This window comes from Hirundo rustica, chromosome 10, assembly GCF_015227805.2.
Source record: "Hirundo rustica isolate bHirRus1 chromosome 10, bHirRus1.pri.v3, whole genome shotgun sequence".
NCBI classification, from domain to species: Eukaryota; Metazoa; Chordata; class Aves; order Passeriformes; family Hirundinidae; genus Hirundo; species Hirundo rustica.
The window spans coordinates 6,611,236-6,634,312 of record NC_053459.1 but is presented as its reverse complement, the minus strand read 5'-3'; the positions used below and the strand labels follow the sequence as shown (position 1 = coordinate 6,634,312).

Below are 23,077 nucleotides of genomic sequence, written 5' to 3'. Positions count from 1 at the left end.
AGAAAAAAAGGAAAATAAATCTAAAAAGAGAAACCTCCTAGGTATCCCTGTGGACTTTGGGGTGAGGGAGAAATAAAGCCTCTCATTTAGGGCAGTGCACTGGAGTGCATGGGGTGGGCACCGACTGGCAAAGGAGGCTCCATGGCCAAGTGTTTGTGTTAAGAGCAAAGCAGCCACAGCTTGATCTTCCCTGCATAAACAGCACCAGTGTGAATGCACACGTTTCTTACAGACAGCAGAGGAAAATTAAAGCTTTCTTGTTAGGAATTTCCAATATCAACTTACTGGTGTTTATTTGAACTCTAAAATTATCAAGTAGAAAAACCAACCAGTATTCCTCACCAGGGAAGAAATAAAGCAGCAGCTGTTGTTCCACATCCTGCGTATTTGCTTGTTGTTTCTTGATGCAAACTGATGCAGTCGAGTTTGGGTGAGTTTTAGTACCAGGAATTATCTCAATACTCAGCTTTGACAAAAGCAAGGAGAAAGTTTTCTCTCAGATATAATACAACCAGGTTTTATTTAAGTTCTCTCTTTTTTTTCCCCCCCACACTGGCAAAAGTTCAGAGGGAGTTTAAAGTTTTGTAAACATTTTAACTACCCCTCTTCCCCCTTTTATGAATTTACAAAGCAAAGGAGACAGGGAGACCAGATTTGCAACAGTTCCAAGTCTCTCCATGCTATTGGATCCAAAAACTATATACAAGTCTGCAGCAGTCTCTGTATAGTTACTGTACATGTTCGGGGATGGGGGAAGAGAGAGGAGGAGGAGGGGAAGGTGACCCCAAAAAATGAATAAACCAAACAAAATAAAATCCAAAGCCAAACTGCTCTTGATCAACTCAAACTGTTTTCTTTAGGCAGTGATGACAGAATAACAGACACCTTTATACAACTCCACCAAAACTGCAGCATATCTCTCCCTTCGCAGGTTACACCCCTCTGGGGACGGGAGATGGGACCAGGGGGTTCAAACTAAGTGCATTTGGCAGTTTTCCTTCTCTGTCGCTTGTGGTGTGTGTGTGGGGGTGGGTGGTTACGTGGAGCAGGGAAGGTGGTGTTAATCTTTCGGTGAGAGAGGAAGGTTATGACTCCATAAACACTCAGAGGTTATGGATCCCAGTGAAGGTGCGTGAAGTACTTCTAAGGTGTAGAAGATAAGCAGGGCCATCATTGCACAAAGCTTCGTCCTCCAGTGTCTCTCTCCGTGACGAAAGGGCATCTCTGCTCGATACCTAAGCACTGCTTCAAGTGACAACCAGCTGAGGCTGCTGGCACGTCTCTGAAAGCCAGGGTCCACCCTCTCCAGAGACTACAGATCCACACTGTAAAGATCCCACTGTCTCTTAAACGAGACAAATTTGCAGGAAAAGAGCTCAAAATAAACTGGTCCTAACCCTCTGAAGGTAGCACTTAAGGGGTAAATTCAGCCTGAAAGAAGAGATGCCACCCCCCTTTTTCCAGAGCAGAAGTCCCCGCTTGTCCAGGAAGGCTGGAGAATGCCGACAGGAACTCCACCAGCTTCAGCATCACCACCTAATGAAGACAGACTCGAGATTTCCCTCCAAAAATTATGTGCTGAGAAGGGCTGGCAGGGGGTGTGCAACTTCAAACCAACCCAAGCTAAACTGTGCCCGCTACCGCCCCTCTCCTGTTGCCAGTTTCTAAGGGTAGCTTATGAATGCAACTCCTGGCCAGGAGAGCACCTCTTTGCCCTGATGGAGCAGCCAAGTCAGTATCTGTGTGGCATTTTGGTTTTGACCAACATCTGTTAACCACAAACTCTCTCTCAATCTCTCTTTCTCTCTCCATATGACTGCACGTGTTGGATGTGGTAAGAGTAACCAGGAGAAGGAAGCAATGCTTTGCAGAATCCCAATTGATTTTTTTTTTTCCAGGTATGTCAGCAGAATGAATCACAGCACAGTGAAAGCTTGCTGCCCAATTCAGCCTTGTTGGGAACAAAGCCCAACTCCCACCCTCCCGGGACTGTGAACAAAGTCCACGTGAGTGGGCTGACAGTAGGAACGCCGCCTGTGCAGTCCTGGGCAGAAGGGTTTGCTGGGGCCAGAGGAAGCAGCCTGAGATGATTGATCCTGTGATTCACTGCGAGGCAAACAACACAAGGTGGAGAGTACGGTGTCCAAATGGAGAATCCATGGTTAACAGATGCAGGAAAAGCCAGTTGATTTGCACATGCTCAGTAGTCTTCCAAAGTCTCTATTTCTCCCATATTGAGCCGCTCTGAAGAAGCATTCACTGAAAACCCTGTGAACCAAGAAGGACTGGTGTTAAAAATCTGGCTGTGGCATAGTGTACTTGATACAAAGCATCTGTTACATGCAGTTCCACATGTAAGAGAAAGTGAATCTAGGGGTAATTCAGAAAGGCTACAGATGCAGTCACTCAAACTGATTTTTTTTCCTTAACAAGCTAAAGATAATCAACTGTATATTTAGACAAGCATCACTTGGTCTTTAAAACCAGATCAGAAGACTGTTTTCAAGTTCCATTAAAAAGGTGTCACCTGCAGAGCCAGTACGAGGCACATCTCATGGCAACGTGGCTCTGCAACATCTCAAAAGCAAGCAGGCTAAAGTCAACTGGCTCTTGGAAGTGGCTGTCAACATCACCCTTGCATGGTCTGAGAGGCAGAAATGGGCATTCTGAGAACCGGGAATCCACATGTGGAATCACGCTCCCACGCTTCAGGAGTTGTGAGCAATTTCACCCTTTACTTTAAAGTCTCAATGCGTGTACCTATGAAATCTAGTAGCAATTACATCTATTTCCAGGCTTTTTTACAACCTTCCATCTCAGGAGCACAGCATGAAAATGTACAAAGTAACCCAGGGCCATGCAGGTGGCTCAAGATGAACCCAAACTTCTACCCAACTTTTTAGCCATATGTGCCGAGGACATGATGCACATGAGACAAGTGTGAGAAAGAGTGAAAACACTTTCAACAAGGAAACAAATCCAATAAATCAAATGCAACTTTCCTACTGAAACCCCCTTTTTAAGCGTGTACGAACCCCATCTGGAACATGAGAACAGGAAAAGCTTCCCTGTGTAATATATTAAACACAAAGGTGACACTTCAGTGTCTTGAGAATGCTACACTGGTTTGCTCTGTGCTAGACAACTAACTGCCTTCCACTTTGAGAAGAAATGCTCTATTCAGTAGGTTTAGGAAAATTGTTCTGGCTCCCTCATGCGGCAGCATGGCCTAAAAGCATCTGAAATTACTTTGTAGAAGAGCAAGTGTTCACATTTTTAAAAGGCTGCATGGGCTACTTCCCTCACAGTTGGAACTTCTAAATTATATTTAGTGATTTCTTCTTCACTTTACATGAGTTGGTTTTTTAATATATTCAACTGAGTACCCGGATCAGACTCAGTGGATGGGCACCTCGGGGTGGCTTAAGTCAGGATTCCACTGAAGTTCCATACACACCAGTGCAGAAATCACTGATTTAGCTGAAGTCTTGACTTCAGTGAGACCAAAAATAGAAGAAAGACAAAAACCAAAGGCAGGGTTCTGCTAAAGCCTTAAAAAGCAGTGAATTCAGGTGGACAATACCTGTCTGCTCTACAGCAACTGGGCTCAGCAGAAGCAGAACAACAAAGCCTGGCCCAGGGCAGCGGCCTGGTTTCCCCTGTCACACAGGGCACAAACACAGACACATTTATTCCACACACACACAACAGTGACCTGTCACCCCACAGTGTCCATGCACTCACACACTGGCCTTGCACCTTAAAAGCTACTTCAAAGAAACTTCTCTATCAATGCTACAGGGGATGGTTAAAACCAGCCTCACATAAAAATTAAGACACAGAACATAATAAAGGACTACTAATGAGGCCATCATATCCATTGTCTCCAACTGAAAATCTGTGACCACTTCAACCTTAGCTGTCTTTTCTGCTAAGGTTGTGGTTAGCTCCTGGAAAAAGGTGGCAAGGCAAAGGCAGCCTCAGAAAGCCACTCCTCATAAAGGAAAAAATGCTTTTCTTCAAAGAACAAATCAGATTAAAGCAATAAAATAGCCATAAGTCAACTCAAAAGAGGAAAAGGAATTTAACTGGCATCCCTGAACTACTTAGAGGTTTCCAGGCAATAACCCAGATATCAAAGAGGCCATTACATGAGGGAAAGTTTGACAAGAGTTTTCCATGAGACTGGTACAGAATTTTTCATATCATTAAATAAATAATACTACTGAAAAGATTCGAAAGACATTCCAATTTTTCTACTCAAATTCAGTATTACCATTTAAAGTCAATAAGAATTCTCCACATTCCTCACAGCAAGCCATCGCTTCCAAATTAAACGTTAATTGTTAAAAATTGAAACAGACCTAACAAGCTGGGATCTGCTCGAACCATTTTCTGTTTCTTCTTTTTCTTCCCGCTCTGCACAGCCTCAAAGTTGGACTGCTGGTTGTTGCTCTGATTGGTCTGAAAGACTGAATGTAGCGAACTGTGGTTCATCCCCCACACTGAATCCTAGAGAACAAATTAAGGACAAGATTACAGAGCACAGCAAAGTCTGGTTTCCTTAAACAGAAACTATTCAGAAAGCCCAAAGCACTTCCTATATCCATATGGCAGCACCAGCTACTGATGTATCCACCTCACCTTCCCAAGCATTTCCCCGATCACCATGCAAAAACACTCTTTGATCTACAGTTGCCCTCAAGTGCAATTCGTGAAGTTCCAAAGGAAAGCCTCGTTGCTGTGTGCATTAGGCAGGATGTGGATGCTGAGTGTCCAGCCTCAGGCAGTCCCCAGGGAGAGCAGAGCCACCTTTACCTGCTGTTGCTGTTGCCGCTGCTGACTGGCTTTCTGTTTGGCACGGCGCTCGAGGAACTGCTTGGCAAACTCCTTGGCCTCGGGAGTATCTCCAAGGTAGGCTCGGATGTAGTCATGGACCTCGTAGGGAGACTCCACTTCCTTCAGGAAAGAAACAAACGTGGGAACTGCAAGAAGAAGGCAGAGCGTGAGCGAGTGCATGTTGATAGCAAACAGACACGTGCAATAAACACCAATGTCAGATTTCTGTGTCAAATATTTGCTGGTCTGGTAGCCTGCCCTTCCCAGCTCTCAATAAACCCTGTCATGTAATGCAGGATGAAACGGGATCCTCATCTATGTGACTGATAGTACTTCCATGACGACAAGAAATCCTCAGGAGGGCTCTGGCTGACAGACTTCAGAACTTTTTCAAATCCCATCAGTTTGCAATAGTTAGGACAATGAAAACCTAAAAGAGGATGCAGCCAGTTCTTCTGGCCACTATTTAATGATGTCCTTTTGCTGAGTGCATTTGGAAACATTGGTTTGATGACATTACAGTCCCTCAGAACTACTCTGTCAAGAAACAGAACTGATTTCCCCCAATTCCTTTCCATCTCTTACCATCTAAATTGTTGGCTGTGTTGAGTGCATGAAGCATCTGTTCACACCACTGAGTGAATCCATCCTGGGCTTTATTAACCCCCTGGAACAATTTCAACAGCTTCTCCTCTTCTTCTACCTTCTTGTTTTGTCTACTTGTAATACCTACAGATTTACTGAGGTAAAGAAAATGCATATAGTTAGATTATCAATTACTAGGATTACCCACAGTATGGTATACAGTACAGTGTTTTAAGACTGTTTTTACAAGATGCAAACACTTTTTAAGAACAAAATACTTTTCTAAGCAGGTGACAAAATGAACTGTGAATGGTCACCTATTAGCTATTTTTATTGTCAAAAGCGATCCTGAATGACCCAGAAAAAAAAAAAAGGAAAATACATGAAGATGTTCTAACTGCCAAGTGATCATGCCAGGAGTGGCAGTCTTTCTTTGCAACAATTCCTTCCCCAGTTCCTACCTGAGGCTGGCATTGCTTTTATTTTTATTGGTCGAGTTACGAGGTCCCACTTCCTTCACTGCATCATCCCAGAAACCCATGTTTGAGTTTTTGGTATCGGCATTACTCCAGATGCTACTGACTAGGTCAGATGCCCACTGGTTGCTGGGATTAGTGTTTAGAGAGCCCCACACTGAATTCCCAATGCTGGTGTGCAGGTTAGAGTGCTGTTGAGACACAACGAAGAGACGCTGGTTATTAGCACAGTCCCAGCAGAAAAGACACGAACAGATAGAGGGAACAGGCATAGCTGCTTTCCTCCATGTACTGATCAGATAAACAAACATACCGTGGTATTTCTGACTCTGTTCGGCTGCTGGTGCTGCTGTTGCTGCTGTTTCTGCATCTGCCTTGCCTCTTCCTGCTGTATCTCCAGCAGGGACTTGGTGGTGCCTGTTGGTTTGGTGACATTACCCCAGCCTGACAATTTTTGCTGCTGTTGCTGCTGTTGTTGCTGAAGGGCCTTCATTAGTTCACGCTGCTGACGCCTTTGCTGTTGCATGCAAGACAAAAGTGATTGTAAACACTTTCAGATGATCATTACTATTCAAAAGTCTAACTTGGAAACTGGTTTTAAACTGAATTCACTTTCTGCTGGAGAAGTCTGGCTGACCTATTATTGTTCTGGGCCATTACAGTTGCTCCAAAAAGGGAGGGCATTAGGTAATCAGTAAATACAAATTGTTCATTAGCCTGGGACAAACTAAATTTGTCAAATCATGACTGCAGTCAGCTTTTTGGAAGAAGGCCTTCTCTCCTACCACCTCCTATTCCCCCCACAACCCACCCTCCCTCTAACTGCCCTGGTCTCGTGAATACCTTCAAACATGTTAGAATATAGATGTGAAATAATTGCATACTGTTTTGTGAACATATTACACTCCCAGGGTTAAAAGTGTGCAGCTTTCCCTTTCAGATTCTTGTATTAAGAAGCAATAAAAACTTTCACACAAGTGCTTACTGAACCTATACCTGAAGGACAGGATTTTATTTGAGTTATGCTATTTCAAAAAAACATTCCTCATCCTCACCATTCCTTCTAATAACTGAAGTGACAGCTAAGCAGTCCCACAGCTGAGTCCCCTCTAACAAGTTGCACTCCGCTGCTGTCAGTGTTTACCTCTTCTCGGAGCTGCCGTTCTCTTTCTTCTTCTAACTTTTGTATTTCGGCCAATGACAGTGTGGTCTGGGATTGACAAGCTCCTGAATTTGATTGCTGACCCCACGTTGAAGATGAAGGGAGCTGGGCCAAAACAGACATCAGGAATTACAAATTTTAGAGAGTACTAATGGAGTATAATCAGGAAGGAAATGGTATAAACCCAGGGGAAAAGAAAGGCCACCTTTTAAGTTTAACAAAACACTAGAAAGTACAAAATGGTATGAAAAAGTAGAAAATATAAATGATATATTCCTTGAATTTCCCTATGATGTGTCAGTCTTTGACGCAGTGTATAAAGAATAATGTAACACATTACCCGAAGAAAAAGCAATGCATTTATATTTCAAAGACTTTAGGAATTCCAAGCATTAGAAACTTTGCGCTGGCCCTTGCTCATTGTGGCAAAAAAAATCATCTGCACCCACGTGTGATGCCTCCCCAGTGTGCTTCTACTGAGAGAACATTTTCAGTTTTTAATTTGTATCTTCTCTTCCTCTTTCTTCTCACATCCAAAGATGCTCATCTATCCCTGCCCAAGCTGAAGGCAGCTGCGGCTTTACTTCCCACGCTGAGCCGAAAGGAAGACAAACCGCAGGAACAGGTTACCTTCATTTGTGCAAGTTGCTGCTGTTGCTGCTGCTGCTGCAGCCGCCGTAAAGCCTCCTGCTGCTGCTGCCTCTGCCTCATGATCTCCTTCTGGCGCTGGAGTTCCAGCTCCTTGCGCTTGCGCTCCTCCTCCTCCAGCCGCTGCCGGGCCGCCTCCTCCTCCATGCGCAGCCGGCTCTCCTCCAGCCGCCGCTGAGCTTCCTCCTCTTCACGCGCCCACTTGGCAGCCTCCTCTTCCTTCCCAGGACACAGAAAGGAACACAGTCTAAGGAGGCTTGGCAGAATTTCAAATACTCTTAATTCTGCGGCACTGATGTTCTGACAGAACAGAGAGGGACCGTGTTATCTGTAATCTGTGCTGCTTGGGTCGTTCATTTACCTTTATGTTTCTCAGTAATAGTCATACAGTCTACATTCCCTAAAAATACATGTTTCTCATTGCTCCACCAAGGAACCTGGAAGAGAATGACACCTCCCTACTTCACACCAGCTAATTTCTTGCTACTTTCCTTCTAGTAGATACACACCTTTCAGTCTGAGCTTCTGCCTGCTTATACTACTTACAGTGCCACCATATTTCCAGTGGAATAAAACTTGGCAAAAATAACAGGAAAGAAGAGAAAAGTGACAAAGATGGAGAGATGTTTAATGTTGTTACTCAACACTAGAGCTCCAGAGAAGACGCTTCTGCTAACAAATGACAGAAATGGTGATGGGCATCTTAAAAGGGAGGATCCTGAAAAGGCATTTTTAAATACTGACTTGGAATTCTGAAATGCACCTACAGGTTAATGTGAAGCCAATCATGTTTCAAGATTAGTTTGACCAAGGGACTGTGGGAATATCAATTCGGGAACTGGAAGCTCAAGTTCCCCGATAGGGACTTCTAATGCTGACCCTCAAGGAGGAAAAAAAAATCCTGTTAATAAGAAAGAAAAGGCAAGAAAAGAAGTTGAAACTCTGGCAGTGGATATAGACTTGGCATTGCACAGAAAGACTGCCAAAAATGATCATCTCAGATGACACTGAAGATAAAGTAAAGGCCCAGAGAGTGCTAATTCAAAACAAACTTATTCTGATACTGTACTCTGCCTCAGAAAGGAGTATAAATACTGTGCTGCAAAGCCATTCTTAAGGCTAAATATGAAGGGAGAACACACACTCCCACCCAAATTTCTTTACCTAAGGGTGTATTGGATTCTGATTGTTTAGTCTGAAGACAGGATTCAGGTAAACAACCTTTTCTTTTTCACTCAACTTGATACTGTCTGCAAGCTCTGCTTTCTTTGACCAAAACTGATGATGTCTCAAGCACTGGCGCAAGTTTCAAAGCAAAGTTTGTTGTGGCCGCCTCCATAATTAAACAGAAGTCGTCCCTTTTGCCATTTTTCACCTGTTTACGAATTAACTCCTCTCGTTGACGTCTTTCCTCCTCCTCTCTTCTTCTCTCCTCCAATCTCCTAAGTGCTTCCTCCTGTTGTTGCCTCTCCTCTTCCTCCCTCTGCCGCCTTAGTGCAATTTCCTGCTCTCGTTGTCGCCTCAGGGCCTCCTCCTGGAGTTGGGAACAAAATGTCAATCTATAAATACCCTTTTATCGACAAACCACATCAGAACACAGATTACAGCACTGTCTGACCAAATGAGTAGCCTCAAGAAAAGCTCCCTTAGCTCCAAACTAAGCGCTACCAAAACATGGCATTAAGCACAACAAACCCACATGTTAACAAGTGTTTCTGATGCAATGTGCATCTCCGACATAAATTATTTTAGTGAAAAACAGAAGACATAATTGCCATCTTTGGTCATAAGAAGAATGGCATTGAGAATAACAAAAGGTGAGACTCTTCTTTTCACTATGCAGCACTGGCAGTGGGGTATTAGATCTATAAACATCCCAATGTGTGAGTATCATTAATTCCTTTTGTGGGGGGCTGTCAGCTGTAAGTTGGAAGCTTTTCCTACTTACAGCAGTTTCTGAATACTGATTGTTCAAGAGCACTACAAAACTCAAACCACATCTCCAGACACCAGAAAGAAGCTGACACAGCCCAGTGAACTCCAGACCAGTTACTTCTGAAGTCTCAAGGGCTTTGACTGGGCTCTCCCTATACTGTTTAAATATTATAGGTAACAAGAGGTCTCTTAAGGGCTTTGATTTTGGGCTATCCCTAAATTATTTAAATAGCTTCCAACAAATTAATATTCTGCTTTCCAAGTACTAAAATTATTTACTTAACTCAAAAATTAAACATTAGCACCCTTTCCTACCAACACAAACAGACATTTTTCCATTCTGCTACTTGGGTTCTTTTGAGGAACAGGGGACAAGCAGCATCCTGTATACTGTTAAACAGGATCACACCTGGGGACCTTTTCCACCACTTTTGACTTTCCCTTGCATAACAAAGTCTTTGTTTTTGCAGCCTCTTCTGACCCCTGATGTCCAGCAAACTGAGTTAGGTTAGCCTACTTTTCACCCTTCTGTTGTCTGACTTACCCTACCAGCTCAACCTGAAGATCTCAATTTTTGGACCAGAACCTTTTTAAACTTTTATAATTTTGTATTTTTCTTTAAAAATGACCACTACTGCAATCACACTCCTACAAGCTTTTTATAAGCAATACATTATTCATAGGATGATTGGAGATTAATTGTGCAGCACAGATGTAAACTCTGGTAAATCAAGAAAGTTAATTGTGAAAACTACGACCCTTTTATTGAATCTGACACCAAAGCTTCATGTACACACAGAACAGATAAACTACACTAAAGCTCCCTGAACAACTGCCCTGTTTTTTTTCTCTGACAATGAATTTCAGATGCCTGCAACAAAACTGTCAGCATAAAGAACATTTTTTGTAAGCAATTCCATGGCACTGAACAGCTGCTGGCTGCCAGCCAACAACTCATTCATACTCCTGAATATCATTTAAGTGGTTTAGTGCTAGATGTAAGTGCAGTAAGTGGGCTTTTCCACTAGCTGGACACAGAACAATAGCCTGAAGTTCATCTTCTCATTAATCAAATCAGCTTTAAATGCAACACACACCACCTGAACCATGTTTGAAATTTGGGCCTTTAACTGTATTAATTGGATACATGCAGTCAAATCGCAGTAATCAAGTGCTCCCAGTACAAGTGCTGAAAAATTTCTGCTAGCTGTCTCTCTTATTGAAAAGGCTGCTGAGGAGGCTGGAGGTGCCCGAGTTTTTGTTTGTCTGGAGAACACAGAGCAGGATGTCAGCTCAGGAGTCCTCAGTGGCAGCCAGGCTGGGGCAGTGCCTGACACAGCACCTGGGAGAGGTGAGCAGAGTCACCGAGTCCCCCTGTGGGACAGCACCTCAGTGACATCTCTGCCCTACCCTCCCTGGGAAATGAGGCCAGAATTGCCATTAAAAAAGCTGTATGGATCTCCTCCTTGCTCAAGCATGCCAGGAGAAACACTGCTGAATGACATCAGTAGAAGACTTCTCTCTCCTACATAACTACAGATGAACAGTGTTTTTAACTGACAAGGAAAAAAGCCCTGTAAGATATGAAAAGCTGTGAAACACAGCCTTTTTTTTCTGACTCTTCACAGCTATAAAAATGTTCTGTTAATAATTATTTCTGTATCTTATTATTTGATGTTTTTGTTTGAGCATGTGACCAAAACCATTCAAAGCTCTCCAGCTTTCTGCCACTGACTGGTGTGGGAAACAATCAATCCTTTGGCTCTTAGTGTTCCCATGTTTGTAGATTCCTGCTCCAAGACATTCCCAGTGTTCTTTAGCATCTTTCTTAGTAATTGTTTTCAAACATAAACATCTTGCTGTACAGACAGCTTATTTCACATTTTTTAAAATATCTGTAATATTACAAAAAAAAAAAATCCTTAAGCAGCAATCCCCAGTTCAATAGACTCTGGATTTTTAAATGAAATAGAGAATTTTTTGCAGTTGGTGACACCTGCAATTCTGCTTGTCTATGTTACTAGGGCTCACAAATCTTTTTGCTTTCCTCTTTGAAAGAGGTATTTTAAAGGAAGAACTAAAGACATAATTCAGAGAAAACAATTATTAGCTGGTTATTAAACCTCCAATTTTGTTCCTGAAAGCAATCAATTATTACAAAATAGAAGACACCAGACCAGAGACAAAAATGAAATACAGGAGCTACACAAGCTGGGCATTACTGTTTGCAATTCTACAGTGCAAAGTAATTGATGAAAACTGTGAACAGAACTGAATTCAACATTTGGTATGACATTTCATCCTACAGAATTGAATTGCTATTAGTTATTTTTTTTTATTTAGAATTCACCATCAACAGCATATTTACTAACCTTATATACTAGTCTTTTATGCAGTATTACATCAAAAGCCTTCCTGAAGTCCAGGCAGATTAAGTCTACTGCTTCACCCCTCTCAGCTCTCACTGTCATCTCCTCAAAAGAAGTTAATCAAATTTGTTAAGCATCATCTCCTCTGCATAAATCCATGCTAATAAATCAGTTCATCCCTGCTTCTACAATGCCTTTTAGTACAGAAGTCAGATTCAAATATTGACCAGTTTCTTTTTTTTTTTTTTAATACAGAATACAATGTTATTTTCTCTTTCAGAGAAGTGCTTAAACTCTTTGTTACCTTTTCAAGACATTACTGCTCAGAATTAAGCATTGTGGCAATTATAGCATTGGTAATGAACTAAGATACTTGCTGTTACTGCTTTTCAACCCCGTTCTGCTTCCTTCGTGTAAATAGGTATTTCCCATGGCATCTCAGAACGGGAGAGTCAGACTGTTTACTGTACAAATCCAAAGTGGACAAAAAAACTTTGGAATTTAACACACATTGTTATACACAGAGGCAAAACTGTTAAGAGTTAAAAGAAACAACCCAAGTCTACTTGAAGCCAGCACAGATGACACAAATTGAGTTACCAGCTGAAAAATGTGTTCTTGTTATTGAACCAGATCAAAAGCAATCAATCATTCTCAAAAGTTAAACTTTTGGGTATATTACTGCTTCAATGTTAGTTTGACCTCAAGTGGAGGATGCTTTTCTGTACAGCATAATGACTTCCTGCACAGAAAGTAGATACACTAAAGCAAGGAGCCATTTATTTGCAACTTGATTCCGAAAGACACCATGAAATTATCTACATATCATACTGTACCAATTAAAATAGACCTCCTGTGACAAAACCCAAACCCTGAGTGAACAGAGATCTACAATGAACTTCCAAACAAAACTAGAGATTCTAGAGGCTTCCTCAGAAGTGTCTGATCCTTAAAGCAGGAACACGCTTTACAACTGCCTACCTAAGCTCATCAGAAATACCATAAACGACAGAATTATTTAATACTTTTGCCTGTTATGTGGTACTTTTCAGGACATTTACTGACTAAGTCCTTAGTGAATAAGCTCAGCTTTGTGCTTGCCTTTATCCTTCACATGCAGAGTGAAAACCTTAACTTTCACTGTCTTTCCCTCCTGCAACACTTTAGGAACAACTACATTTTCTTCCGTACAGAATTCAGAAGTAAATCCTAAAAATGCCAAATTAATAATGTCTTTATTTTGTATTCTTGGACAATTAAGAAAGTCCTATAACTCCTACATTTATTCTCCTACTGCAACACTGATCATGTAATTCTTTTTAAGAAATATGCTTGATCGAACTACATCTCTTCCTTTCCCACGTATCAGCTAAAGTAAAAAAGCTCACAGACTACTACCCAGATAATTTATTTAAAAAAATAATTTATTAAGTTAAAAAAAAAAAACAGGGGAAAAATAAGCTGACTGTCACATCACTTTTTGTCCACTATAGCTGTTTCATTTGAAACAGCTGCTCAAGCTCCATCTACTCCAGAACATATCCTCGGCTGCAAAAATGGCAAATAAAGATCAAAACATGCAGTAACTAGGCAACTAACTCAAATCTACCATTGACATTAAAAAGTTGAGAGGGTATGTTCCACATGGAATAAAAGCCCTGTGCTCACAAACAGGAACCTATCTTAAAGTGAAGCATCAAAGCCCATTTCTCAGATTGCAATTTGGGCTCACAAAAGAATCATGAACCAAAGAACCATAATTTAATATACTCACACGAAAAATATTAGAACTGTCTTCATACACACCTACCAAAGATTACTTAGACCCCACAGGATTCTTAAAGTGAGTTTTATGAAATATTAAAATTAATTAGAGATTAACTACATTGGGGAAACTCACTTGCTTCCTGCGGGCCAGTTCTTCTTCTTCCCGTCGTTTCCTCTCATCTTCCTGCTGCCTCCTAAGTAGCTCTTCTTGTTGCCTCCGAAGCTCCTCCTGCCTTTTCCTCTCCTCTTCCTCTCGTTTGGCCCTCATTTCCACTTCTCTCCTCTCTTGCTCTAGCTACAATTCACATAAAACTATACTCAGATGCAGGTAACGTATTCCTACACCAATTCTTAGGGCAACTCTGCTGATATTATAGTAACAGCTTAACAGACGAAGCCTCTGACAGATGCTCTCCCTTAATCGCAATTTTACCTATCAGCTGGCTGCCTACTGAGGTCAGATTCCTGAAACAGTCTGGAACAATTTTGGACAATTTCTGGTTGTAACAAACACTGGTTCTCTAGTCAGTCTTTCTACATCAGCTCCTCAAAATACCCTCTGACTTTGGAAGCGAGTGATGAGTTGCTGTGCAGTCATCATAAAATAATAATTTTCAGGAAATGTACAGTGTCATACAGGTTCAAACTCACAAAAATAATTTAGTACATGTAGAATAACCCTGGCAAACAGGACTCTTATGACTCCCCAAACCAGTTCTGGTGAAAATCACAAGGATTAAGAGTACAGCTACCTGGTCTCAACTCAGGGTTTGGCCTGACAGCTCATGATGATCTCAGTTTAAAACAGAGATGGCTAGTAAAGAGGTTTTAATCACAAATGTAGAACACAACCACTATTTCAGAGGTCAGTAGTACCTCCACAGCAATGGTTTCCAAACAGCTTTCAACAAGGATTTCATAACTTGTTTTGATAACCCAAATCTCTTTATGGTGTTTTCCATTAAAATCTAGTGAAAATCATCCATTGAAGAGTTTGATCTTCCATTGGCTCAAGCACCACAATTACACTGCAGAAGAGCAATCCCAACTTCTTACAGTACAAAACAGTTTCTGACCTTTGCAGCCTTGGCCTTCTCGAGCTGCTGAAGTTGTTCTAGAGCTGGTCCCTGAGCTGCAGTATCAATGGGCAGATCCCAGACACTGCTTCCTTCCCAGACTAGACAGTGAAGAAAACAAACAGTGACAAGCAAAAATAAGCACATGAACAAAACACCACTGAAAGGGAAGAATCTTGTGTATGCTGTTACTATGTTTCAGGAACTAAAATCATGGTAACACTTTTGCCTTAGTCAGTAGAGAGCCACCTTATCTTCCTGGAGAACAAGGCTTGTCCACGACTGAAGGAAGCTGGGTTTCCTATGAAATTCCACAGAAGAACCAGCTATTGCAGCTCCTCCCATCAGAACAGAATGTCCTTAGACTTCCCATAACCAGTGGAAAAATTACCATATTCTTCACCACTCTCAAATGGAACTTCTACTTCATGGCAAAGTAGGCTGTTCCAGTTAAACATTACGAATAATCTCCCTTGTATCAAAAAGGGAGGGCTCGTCTCAAAGACACTGATTCTTAATGCATGGACTTTTCCCAAGAGACTCGACCCAGGCTAAGCACCTTACCTGTAGGCTGTGAAGCTGACTGAAGTTCCCATATTGAGCCAGTGTCCGGCACTGACACAGACCTTGTAACAGGTGGCATCATGTTCTGTTCAGATATTCTGTAATACCAACAGGAAGAGTCAACACGCCACTTCCAGGGAGAGGAGTGCTCTGAACACGCATGAGATTCAGTAACTTGTAACATACTGCTTTCCTTCCACACCTCCATTTAAAACAAAAATATGATGTGGACAACAGTAGTTGCTTGCAGAGTTCTTTCTGATCTCACCCCTGCTGCTAAGTCAAGGGCTAAGGTACAGTTTTGCATTTGTTGCTTAGAGGCCAGTTTGAGGAACGAGCACCCAGTACTGCAGAACTGGCAAAGCTCCTCGGCGACCAGCACAACATATCTGTCAGACAGGTACAATTTCAACTCCTCATTTCCATAAATCTTTTACATATATAAAGAAGTACTCCATCCTGAAACTGTTTCCTATTATTCTGAAAACACACTCATATCCTTATTACCATCTTTAGCATGCATAATCCTAAAATATGAGCAAACTTAACTAGAACAGACAGCTGACAAGGTGGAAGTATTGTTATATACAAACTAGAGTACAGGAAGACAGAATTCAGTTCAAGTCTGGGCTAGCTCACCTCATCTTCAGGGCCTGGAACTGTTGAAGGAGAATAGCAAGCTGCTGCTGCTGCTGGGATGAGAGGGCTGCCTTCTGCTGCTGAGCCAGCATCTGTGCATACTGTTGTCTTCAAAAGAGAAGCAGACAAATGGTATTTGTTCACTTTTGCCCAAGTTGCAGACAGATTCTTGCTCTGGAACTAATGCCCACTGATCTATATAATGTACGTGCTAAATACAAGAGGAAACCACAAAGCAGGAGCTTGGCAAGAACCAAACCATAAGAACACAGCCAGTTGGCTCACCTCAGCAAACCACACTGCTCTTCATCCTCAGCTATGTCACCTGGCTATTAATGCCCCATGGCTCTCTTATAAGCTGTGCAACATTACTCCCTTCTTTGTCTAAATTCTGTAATGTTAGCTCAAATTAACCTGGCTTTAATCACTGCCCACCTACAATCAGTCTCTTCCCTGGTATGTCAAGGCATTGCCCAGTACAGGAGCAGGCTCTTGCCTCATTCAATCATAAGCTGGCAATCAATATTGAAAAACTATAATCATGATGCAAGCTTTCAGGATCCACTGAGAAAAAGCAGTCTGACTGTTCTTTCCTTCAAGCTGCTGCTGCTGCGAAAAAAAAAGCTGTCAGGAACAGCCATAACTGTACAACTGAAAGCTTTGGCAAAATGGATGACAAACTGCTTTGCCCAGCAGGACCTTCCACTGATCTTCAAAGAGCTGAGCAAGCAGACCAAAGGTAAGTTCTGCCTTCTCCATCTCCAGTTCCAAAGATATGTAGCCTTCTCCTGACATCAAAACACATGAAAGTCATTACTAGGACACCTGGGATTCAGTGTGACCATAACAGCTGCCTATAAAGCAATCTCACTGAACTAGCTATGTGTGACTCTGGAAAGGACTCTGTAACGTGAGCCAGGGGCAGACACGCTGCCCTAATCCTGCAGACTGTCAGCATCTCTGGTGTTTGTGGAAGCAGCTATTGCTGTTGGAGGTGAAGCACCCCCAATCCCACTGCCCAAGGGAACAACAAGCAGCTGAACCCCAGATGACTAAAAATGCAGAGCAGAACACAGCCACTGGAAGATCTCTGGGACAGCAAGTCTTACTGTATTAAAAGATGCTGATACTGCAGGTGCTGCATCTGGATCAGAGCCAACTCCTGTTGTCTAGTCAGTCGCTCTTGGTCCAGCTCACCCTATGTAGGGATAAAACATTATTTTTCAATAACATATATACTAAGAGTAGTAGACTGCAAATGCAAGCAATGTAAAAGTTATATTTTGACTAGGAAAAAAAAATGTAAATAGAAAAATACCTAGACCAAGAACAAGATTTACAAAGCCTGTGAAATACACAGCACTTTTATGTATGGCAGGACTCAGCCTCCCAGCCACACCAAGCATTTTTAAAACACGTGTCTTTTTCGCTCTTGCAAAAGTGATCTAACACCAAGTCCAACTTTGGTGCTTGAAACACCTGCAATTCCAAGACAGAGTAGATGACACCTAAGTAATTCAATTCCCACTTGTAAGAGGACTATTTGAATACCCTGTCAAATAATTACCAGATGCGGAAGCGGTGCTGGGCCTGGAGTGAAGGGAACCCTGCCCCACATTTTCATGATGTCTCCAAGCGGCTGGAAAGTCTCATCACAGGCTCTCTTGACCAACAGTGACATCGTGAAGTATCCAGCCTGGAACCACTCTGCCATCTCCTGATTACTGAACGGACCTGAAATCACATCAACCAACACACGTTGTGGGGAAGGGGAAGCAAGGCCAAGTTGAGCATGTTGGAAACAACGAGCCGGCTAAGGTCCCATGGTGCCCAGCACCAGGTGCTCCTGTCTGCCTCAACCACTCGTGGGGACACTGCTCATCCACGGCTGAAGTGTCCATGCACATCTCCACAGGGGCTACAGGACTGCCCTACGGTCAGGAAAAGTGCATGATGGCTTTCACCTTGCCTTGGAGGGACACAGGTCAGCTCTGGGGTGAAAGCCAAGCAGCCACAGTGGTGTGGGGCTTTGTCCAGCTCATTCTCCTTCTGTTCTCCAGCAGCACTTACTGCTTCAGGCTCACAGCAGCTGCAGCTTCCACTCTGGAGCTCAGCAGTACCTGCTGCCTGACAGCTCTCACACCACAAGTGCTGCGTTCCCAACTGCACTGCACAGATAATTAAACAACCTTAGCCTGCTTCAACTCTTGCCTTCAAACCAGAGGAACTCTCATGTTTTACACAAGTTTTGCTTCTGGAACTTAGCAGATAAACAGATCCACCTCTAGTGAACAACTGCATGTTTTAAGACAATGAGGATCCAGTTTCCCTCCTTCGTAAAAATCTACACTTTTCCTTCTCTTCCTCTCTTTTCTGAGAAAGATTTCAGTCATTCCTTTCAAAGAGGAGCTCCTATACTAATCTTACATATTCAAATACATACAAAACCAGTATAAAAATAGTATTTAACCAAGTGAGAACCACATAAATACGTTTCACAAAACAGCTTCTGAAAAGCAGGTTGCCTTGTCTGTAAGGAGTTATCTCTAGAAGGCAATTCCTCCTAGAGAATTTGAAACCACAAGAAGCTATCCCGAGAAAAAGAAAATTATGTGCAAGTGCTCATTTCTTGATGTCACATTCAAGTGCTTAATCCAACAACAAAAATATTTAGACTGCCTCCCAGCAATAAACACCGTGAAGTGACTGACGTACACTGAGCAAATACAGGTACTTTATGGTTAACATTCTTTAAAACTTATAGGGATGAGAAGAAAACCCTAAAGATGTGCAATACCTGCAGACAAGAGATTGATACAGATCCCACAAACAATATCCCCACCAGTCCTATCTGGAGTTCACAGCAGAAAAGTGATTCACACTATACAGTGTGAAGTACAGCAAGGAAGGAACTCACTGTTTAACTGCACTTTTGGAAAGCAGATAAGCAGCTGCTAAAACAGCCCTGGGACCTCCAAAAGAAAAGTACCTTCTAAAAGCAAAGATGCAAGGATCTATATGAAAGGCTTGTTCCAAATTTCATTGAAAAAAACCTATTTTCAAGCAAAAATTGAAAGCAGGGAGCAGTTCCTATCTATTATATGAACTGACAATGCAGTGGCTGCAAGTGCAATTTAAATTGAGATTCTGCACAAGCACTGGCTGGTGGAAACCTGATTCCTCTTTGCCCTCAAATCTAAACAAACAACCCTCCCTGACTATTCCATGTCTTCAGGCTGAGTCTAGGAAACAGATTTCAAGGTTTCTTGTGGACTCTTTGCAACAAGCTACTTGAGTGGTCACATTCCTCGTTTGTCTCCACTGTTATCCCGAAATCTGAGTAACTACCGGCATGAGAAACAGGTTTTAGTCTAATCTTATTTACAGAAACACGAAATTATGGCAAACCTCAGGCATGCTAAAAGCACAGTTCTGGACATTTGGCCTGCTGAGCTCATGGGGGCAGTGATGGGTTGAAGATATTTTCAAAACTTAATTCTAGAATGGTAAATTTCCTGTGCTACTTTTGTAAAAAGAAGCACCAGCAGCTGTTGGTGGTAATTCTGTGAAGAACTCTTTAACAATTCTGCGAAACAAAAGAGGAAGTGTAAATGGCACAGACCTACCCTGAATTTCTCCTTGTGGATCTTTGTAGTACCACTTCTGCATGGCTTCATGGAATAGGGGCATAGAGGAACCCTTTGCTCTGTGCTCTTGGATTTTTGCTGCTAGTCTTTCATCATCAAGGGCACTGTCCTGCAGATATGCCACCATTTTTTCTGCTTGCTGCAGGAGACATCAAAATCAGCAAGAAATATGAGTGTTAGATGGGGGCTTACAGATTTGAAAATGAGTGTATCAAACACAGCCACCTAGTGCTACCCAGTGCTCCAGAGTGTTCCAGAGAGGACAAGCAGCCCCAGGACAGGAATGACTGCCGCACAAACCTGGAGCTCTGTCTACCACGCTTGTCAGGCAGAATCCTCAACAAGCACAGCTCACCTGCTTAGGAAAAGCTTTAGAGCAACTTGCCAATGAGGCCCCGTGCAGTACCACAGCAAAAAATAAAAGAGGCATGGGAGCACGAGCACAAAGAAGGCTCTACATCTCAGCACTCACTACGGTTTCATCAACACAGTGTTGTGATTCACTTGCAGCATTTTTGGTGGGGTTTTTGTTTGTTTAATGGTTTGTCTGGGGTTTTAACCGACATACAAAATTTCTTAAGGCAAATCATAATGCTACTTGACAGTGGTCATAAGCATTATGGTCTCTGGCTCTTTAACACAGGGTATGGCACCCTGATCCAGAAAAATACAAAAGCTTGAACTAATTGCCCAAAAAACGCCCCTCCAAAAAAACCAAACCAACAAAACCAGAGAGAAGCAGCTTTCAGTACACATTGTTAAGTGTAACGTTTCAGCTGCATTTCTGATTTTATGGGCTTCAAATGCTTTTTGCATTCCAAATTCCTCCAGTCTCACGATTGTCAACAACAATGGAATTAGAGGAATTTTACCTGCTCTAGGTGTTTGAGGCCCTCTTCATCATCTGGGTCAGTGGGAATGTTGCCCATGCCTGGAGCAGCTGTGACAGGTGTTTGAACTGGCCGCAGAGCAGGATTTGAATTGGAAACAGGAGGAGGAAGATGAGCAGAAGCAGCTGTGTCTGCAGAAATCTGTGGCAAAGGTTGAGCAAGAGAAGCCAAATCTAAAGAAAAATGTTAAAGTTAGTTCATTATCTTTAACATAAATGACAATTACTTTTAAGAACTTAATGCAGAGAGTATTCAACTGCTCAAATATTGCACCAAAGCAGAAGTAGTTTCAGATGTTCCTGAATGTACTGCTTGCAGCACAGGCACCCAGCCTAACCTCAAGAAACAAATAGTTTAGATCTATCAGTGCAGAACTTGGCACATTAGAGCATATCCTATTTCCTGGCCACACACATTTGTCCAGACTATTCTGCTGTAACCATGAGGCACATCCACAACTGGCTTGTGTTCCTCTTTCAGTGTGAAGTACCAGTGCACTGCAAGCATTTGAGATGGCACATCCGATAAATCCTGTATTTATAGACCAGTCAGTGAATTCTGGCTTTCCAACACCACAATCCAGTCACTGCCTCTTTTAAGGGGCTAGGATTACTCCAAGTGAGTAATGGAAACTTACTAAATTTATCTGTCAGGTTTATTACCTTCCCCTCTGTTGGACATTTTGGCTGACAGTGTATTCTCCACTCGATTCTCCTTATCTTCTGTTTTTTCTGTTCTTTCTGGCACAGACTCCTCCTTCCTTTCAAAAAGGTTTGTCTGCAGCGGGTCTGGAGGCTGAGATTTCGGTGGGGTGTCTGACCTGGCAGCTGGAGATGATGCCTGAGCTGCTTCTTCCACCGCTTCTGTAACAGGACAGAGTTCTAAGTAACCAAACTAACAAAAATTCTACGACGACTGCTGAAGAAGTCTCCCTTACCTGCCACTACTCTTTCTGTTTTCTCCCCCTCTTTCTTGGTCTTTTCGTGATCTTTGGCTTCTTCGTTGTGGCTCCCTTCAGAATCAGACCTTTCCTCCCCCTCCTCCACGGGCCGGAAATCCATCTCCTGTTCCTCTGGTATTGGCTCCTTCTGCACCTTCTGCAAAGTCAACGCAACCATCCATAACCCACCCGACACCACGGAACGTTCGCGCCAAGCGACCCAAGGGCCCAAAGCAGCTCTTCACCTTTAAAGAGAGAAACGCTCCAGAGGAGTCGAAGGTGCCCATTTCTTCCTCCGCATCCTCCAAGCACCACTCAGGGAGACTGTCCCTGTCGTCGTCCATGCTGCCGCTGCCGCAGCGCACGCGCCGATAGCCCCGCTCGTCGTCCCGGTCCCGGAAATCAAACTCGAATCTCCGCCGTCGCTCCATGTGCTCCCGCCAGCCTGCGGAATGAGGGCCGTCTAAGGCGGGGAAAGGAGCTTTACCACACGGTCCTGGGGCAGTGCTCACGCACCGAGGGGAGGGACACTGACAGAAATTCAGAAAGCCCCCACAAGGTACAGCCCACCTATGAACGGGTAACTTCAAGGGTAAGGCAAAGAAAAGTAACGTCTTGCCAATAAGCAGAAGCCTTTCAAATATTGTCCGCTGTATATCCTCAAATTATAAACTGCGGAATAAGCATTATAAATCACGTAAGGCCAAAAAAGCTCGGCTACGAAATCTAAAACAGGCACCAAAATAAGACTAGCAATACTAGTTGGCAATTGAATTTACCAGCCATCATTGATTTAAGTCTTTTTTGGCATCTCTACACATGTGAGATTTTTTATTTTCCTTCAGGGACTCTGCAGAAGTCACATCCTGAACAAAACACCCATGGTTTTGCCTCTTGCCCTCAGATATGCATATACATGAAAAATGGAGTGACAGACAACCATTCAAATGCCTTGGAAAGGACTGGTCAGTCTCTTGAATGTTTTCTTTTTTTAGCCACAGAATACCAAAACTTGGAAAGATAAGAAGTGGAAGAACTTTCCCAAATCATGTATAAACTGCATACTCAGAAAACACCTTCACTCAGCCAAGCTTCAAATCCTCTGAGAGCAATAATGTTATTTAAACTGTAAAGAACTAGCTGCTAAGGAAAACAAATTGGGAGTGAAAGGACTGCAGACAGCTTTCCATGCAATAAAAGCCATCTATATCCAAAGGCACAAAGCAAAAATGAAGGCACATTAATGCTTTTCATGGTGGCTGTCCTTTACTGAATTAAAAAAAAGTCAATTCTTTTTTTTTTTGCTCTAAGAATCTGTGTACCAGAATCAGTGCAGCCTCACAGTATCAAATGTCTATCCAAAAAAAACAAAAACAAAAAAACCCACAACAACAGTAAAGAGGAGAAGGTCCTGTTTCATGACTGATTAATGTTTCCACATCGACCTTAATACCCTAACTATTAATATTAGCCATACAAAAATCCACCTTTGTCTCACAAATACAGGAAATGTAAAAGAAACTCCTTCCAGAAACATTAT

The 23,077-nt window shown here is 42.6% G+C and overlaps 1 protein-coding gene across 13 annotated transcripts in view; it reads right to left on the bottom strand.

Annotated features, from left to right (window-relative positions):
* Positions 1 to 496: 496 nt before the first annotated feature.
* Positions 497 to 23,077, bottom strand: part of GIGYF2 (GRB10 interacting GYF protein 2) — a 74,668-nt gene continuing 52,087 nt past the window's right edge. For 4 of the 13 annotated variants that reach the window (XM_058421874.1, XM_058421884.1, XM_058421875.1 and 1 more), the window contains 21 exons: positions 21,783 to 22,000; positions 21,535 to 21,694; positions 21,260 to 21,460; positions 20,580 to 20,770; positions 19,687 to 19,846; positions 17,628 to 17,794; positions 17,170 to 17,258; positions 16,061 to 16,168; positions 15,422 to 15,519; positions 14,858 to 14,958; positions 13,915 to 14,076; positions 12,018 to 12,119; positions 9,086 to 9,244; positions 7,693 to 7,929; positions 7,045 to 7,167; positions 6,214 to 6,417; positions 5,891 to 6,091; positions 5,425 to 5,584; positions 4,819 to 4,985; positions 4,365 to 4,512; positions 497 to 2,268 (listed from right to left, as the gene is read on the bottom strand). In XM_058421874.1, coding sequence (XP_058277857.1) covers positions 2,201 to 2,268; positions 4,365 to 4,512; positions 4,819 to 4,985; positions 5,425 to 5,584; positions 5,891 to 6,091; positions 6,214 to 6,417; positions 7,045 to 7,167; positions 7,693 to 7,929; positions 9,086 to 9,244; positions 12,018 to 12,119; positions 13,915 to 14,076; positions 14,858 to 14,958; positions 15,422 to 15,519; positions 16,061 to 16,168; positions 17,170 to 17,258; positions 17,628 to 17,794; positions 19,687 to 19,846; positions 20,580 to 20,770; positions 21,260 to 21,460; positions 21,535 to 21,694; positions 21,783 to 22,000 — 3,224 coding nt within the window. In that variant the 3' untranslated portion in view covers positions 497 to 2,200. The remainder of the gene's footprint in view (positions 2,269 to 4,364; positions 4,513 to 4,818; positions 4,986 to 5,424; positions 5,585 to 5,890; positions 6,092 to 6,213; positions 6,418 to 7,044; positions 7,168 to 7,692; positions 7,930 to 9,085; positions 9,245 to 12,017; positions 12,120 to 13,914; positions 14,077 to 14,857; positions 14,959 to 15,421; positions 15,520 to 16,060; positions 16,169 to 17,169; positions 17,259 to 17,627; positions 17,795 to 19,686; positions 19,847 to 20,579; positions 20,771 to 21,259; positions 21,461 to 21,534; positions 21,695 to 21,782; positions 22,001 to 23,077) is intronic. The other 9 variants (XM_058421879.1, XM_058421885.1, XM_058421882.1 and 6 more) reach the window with 7 other exon arrangements.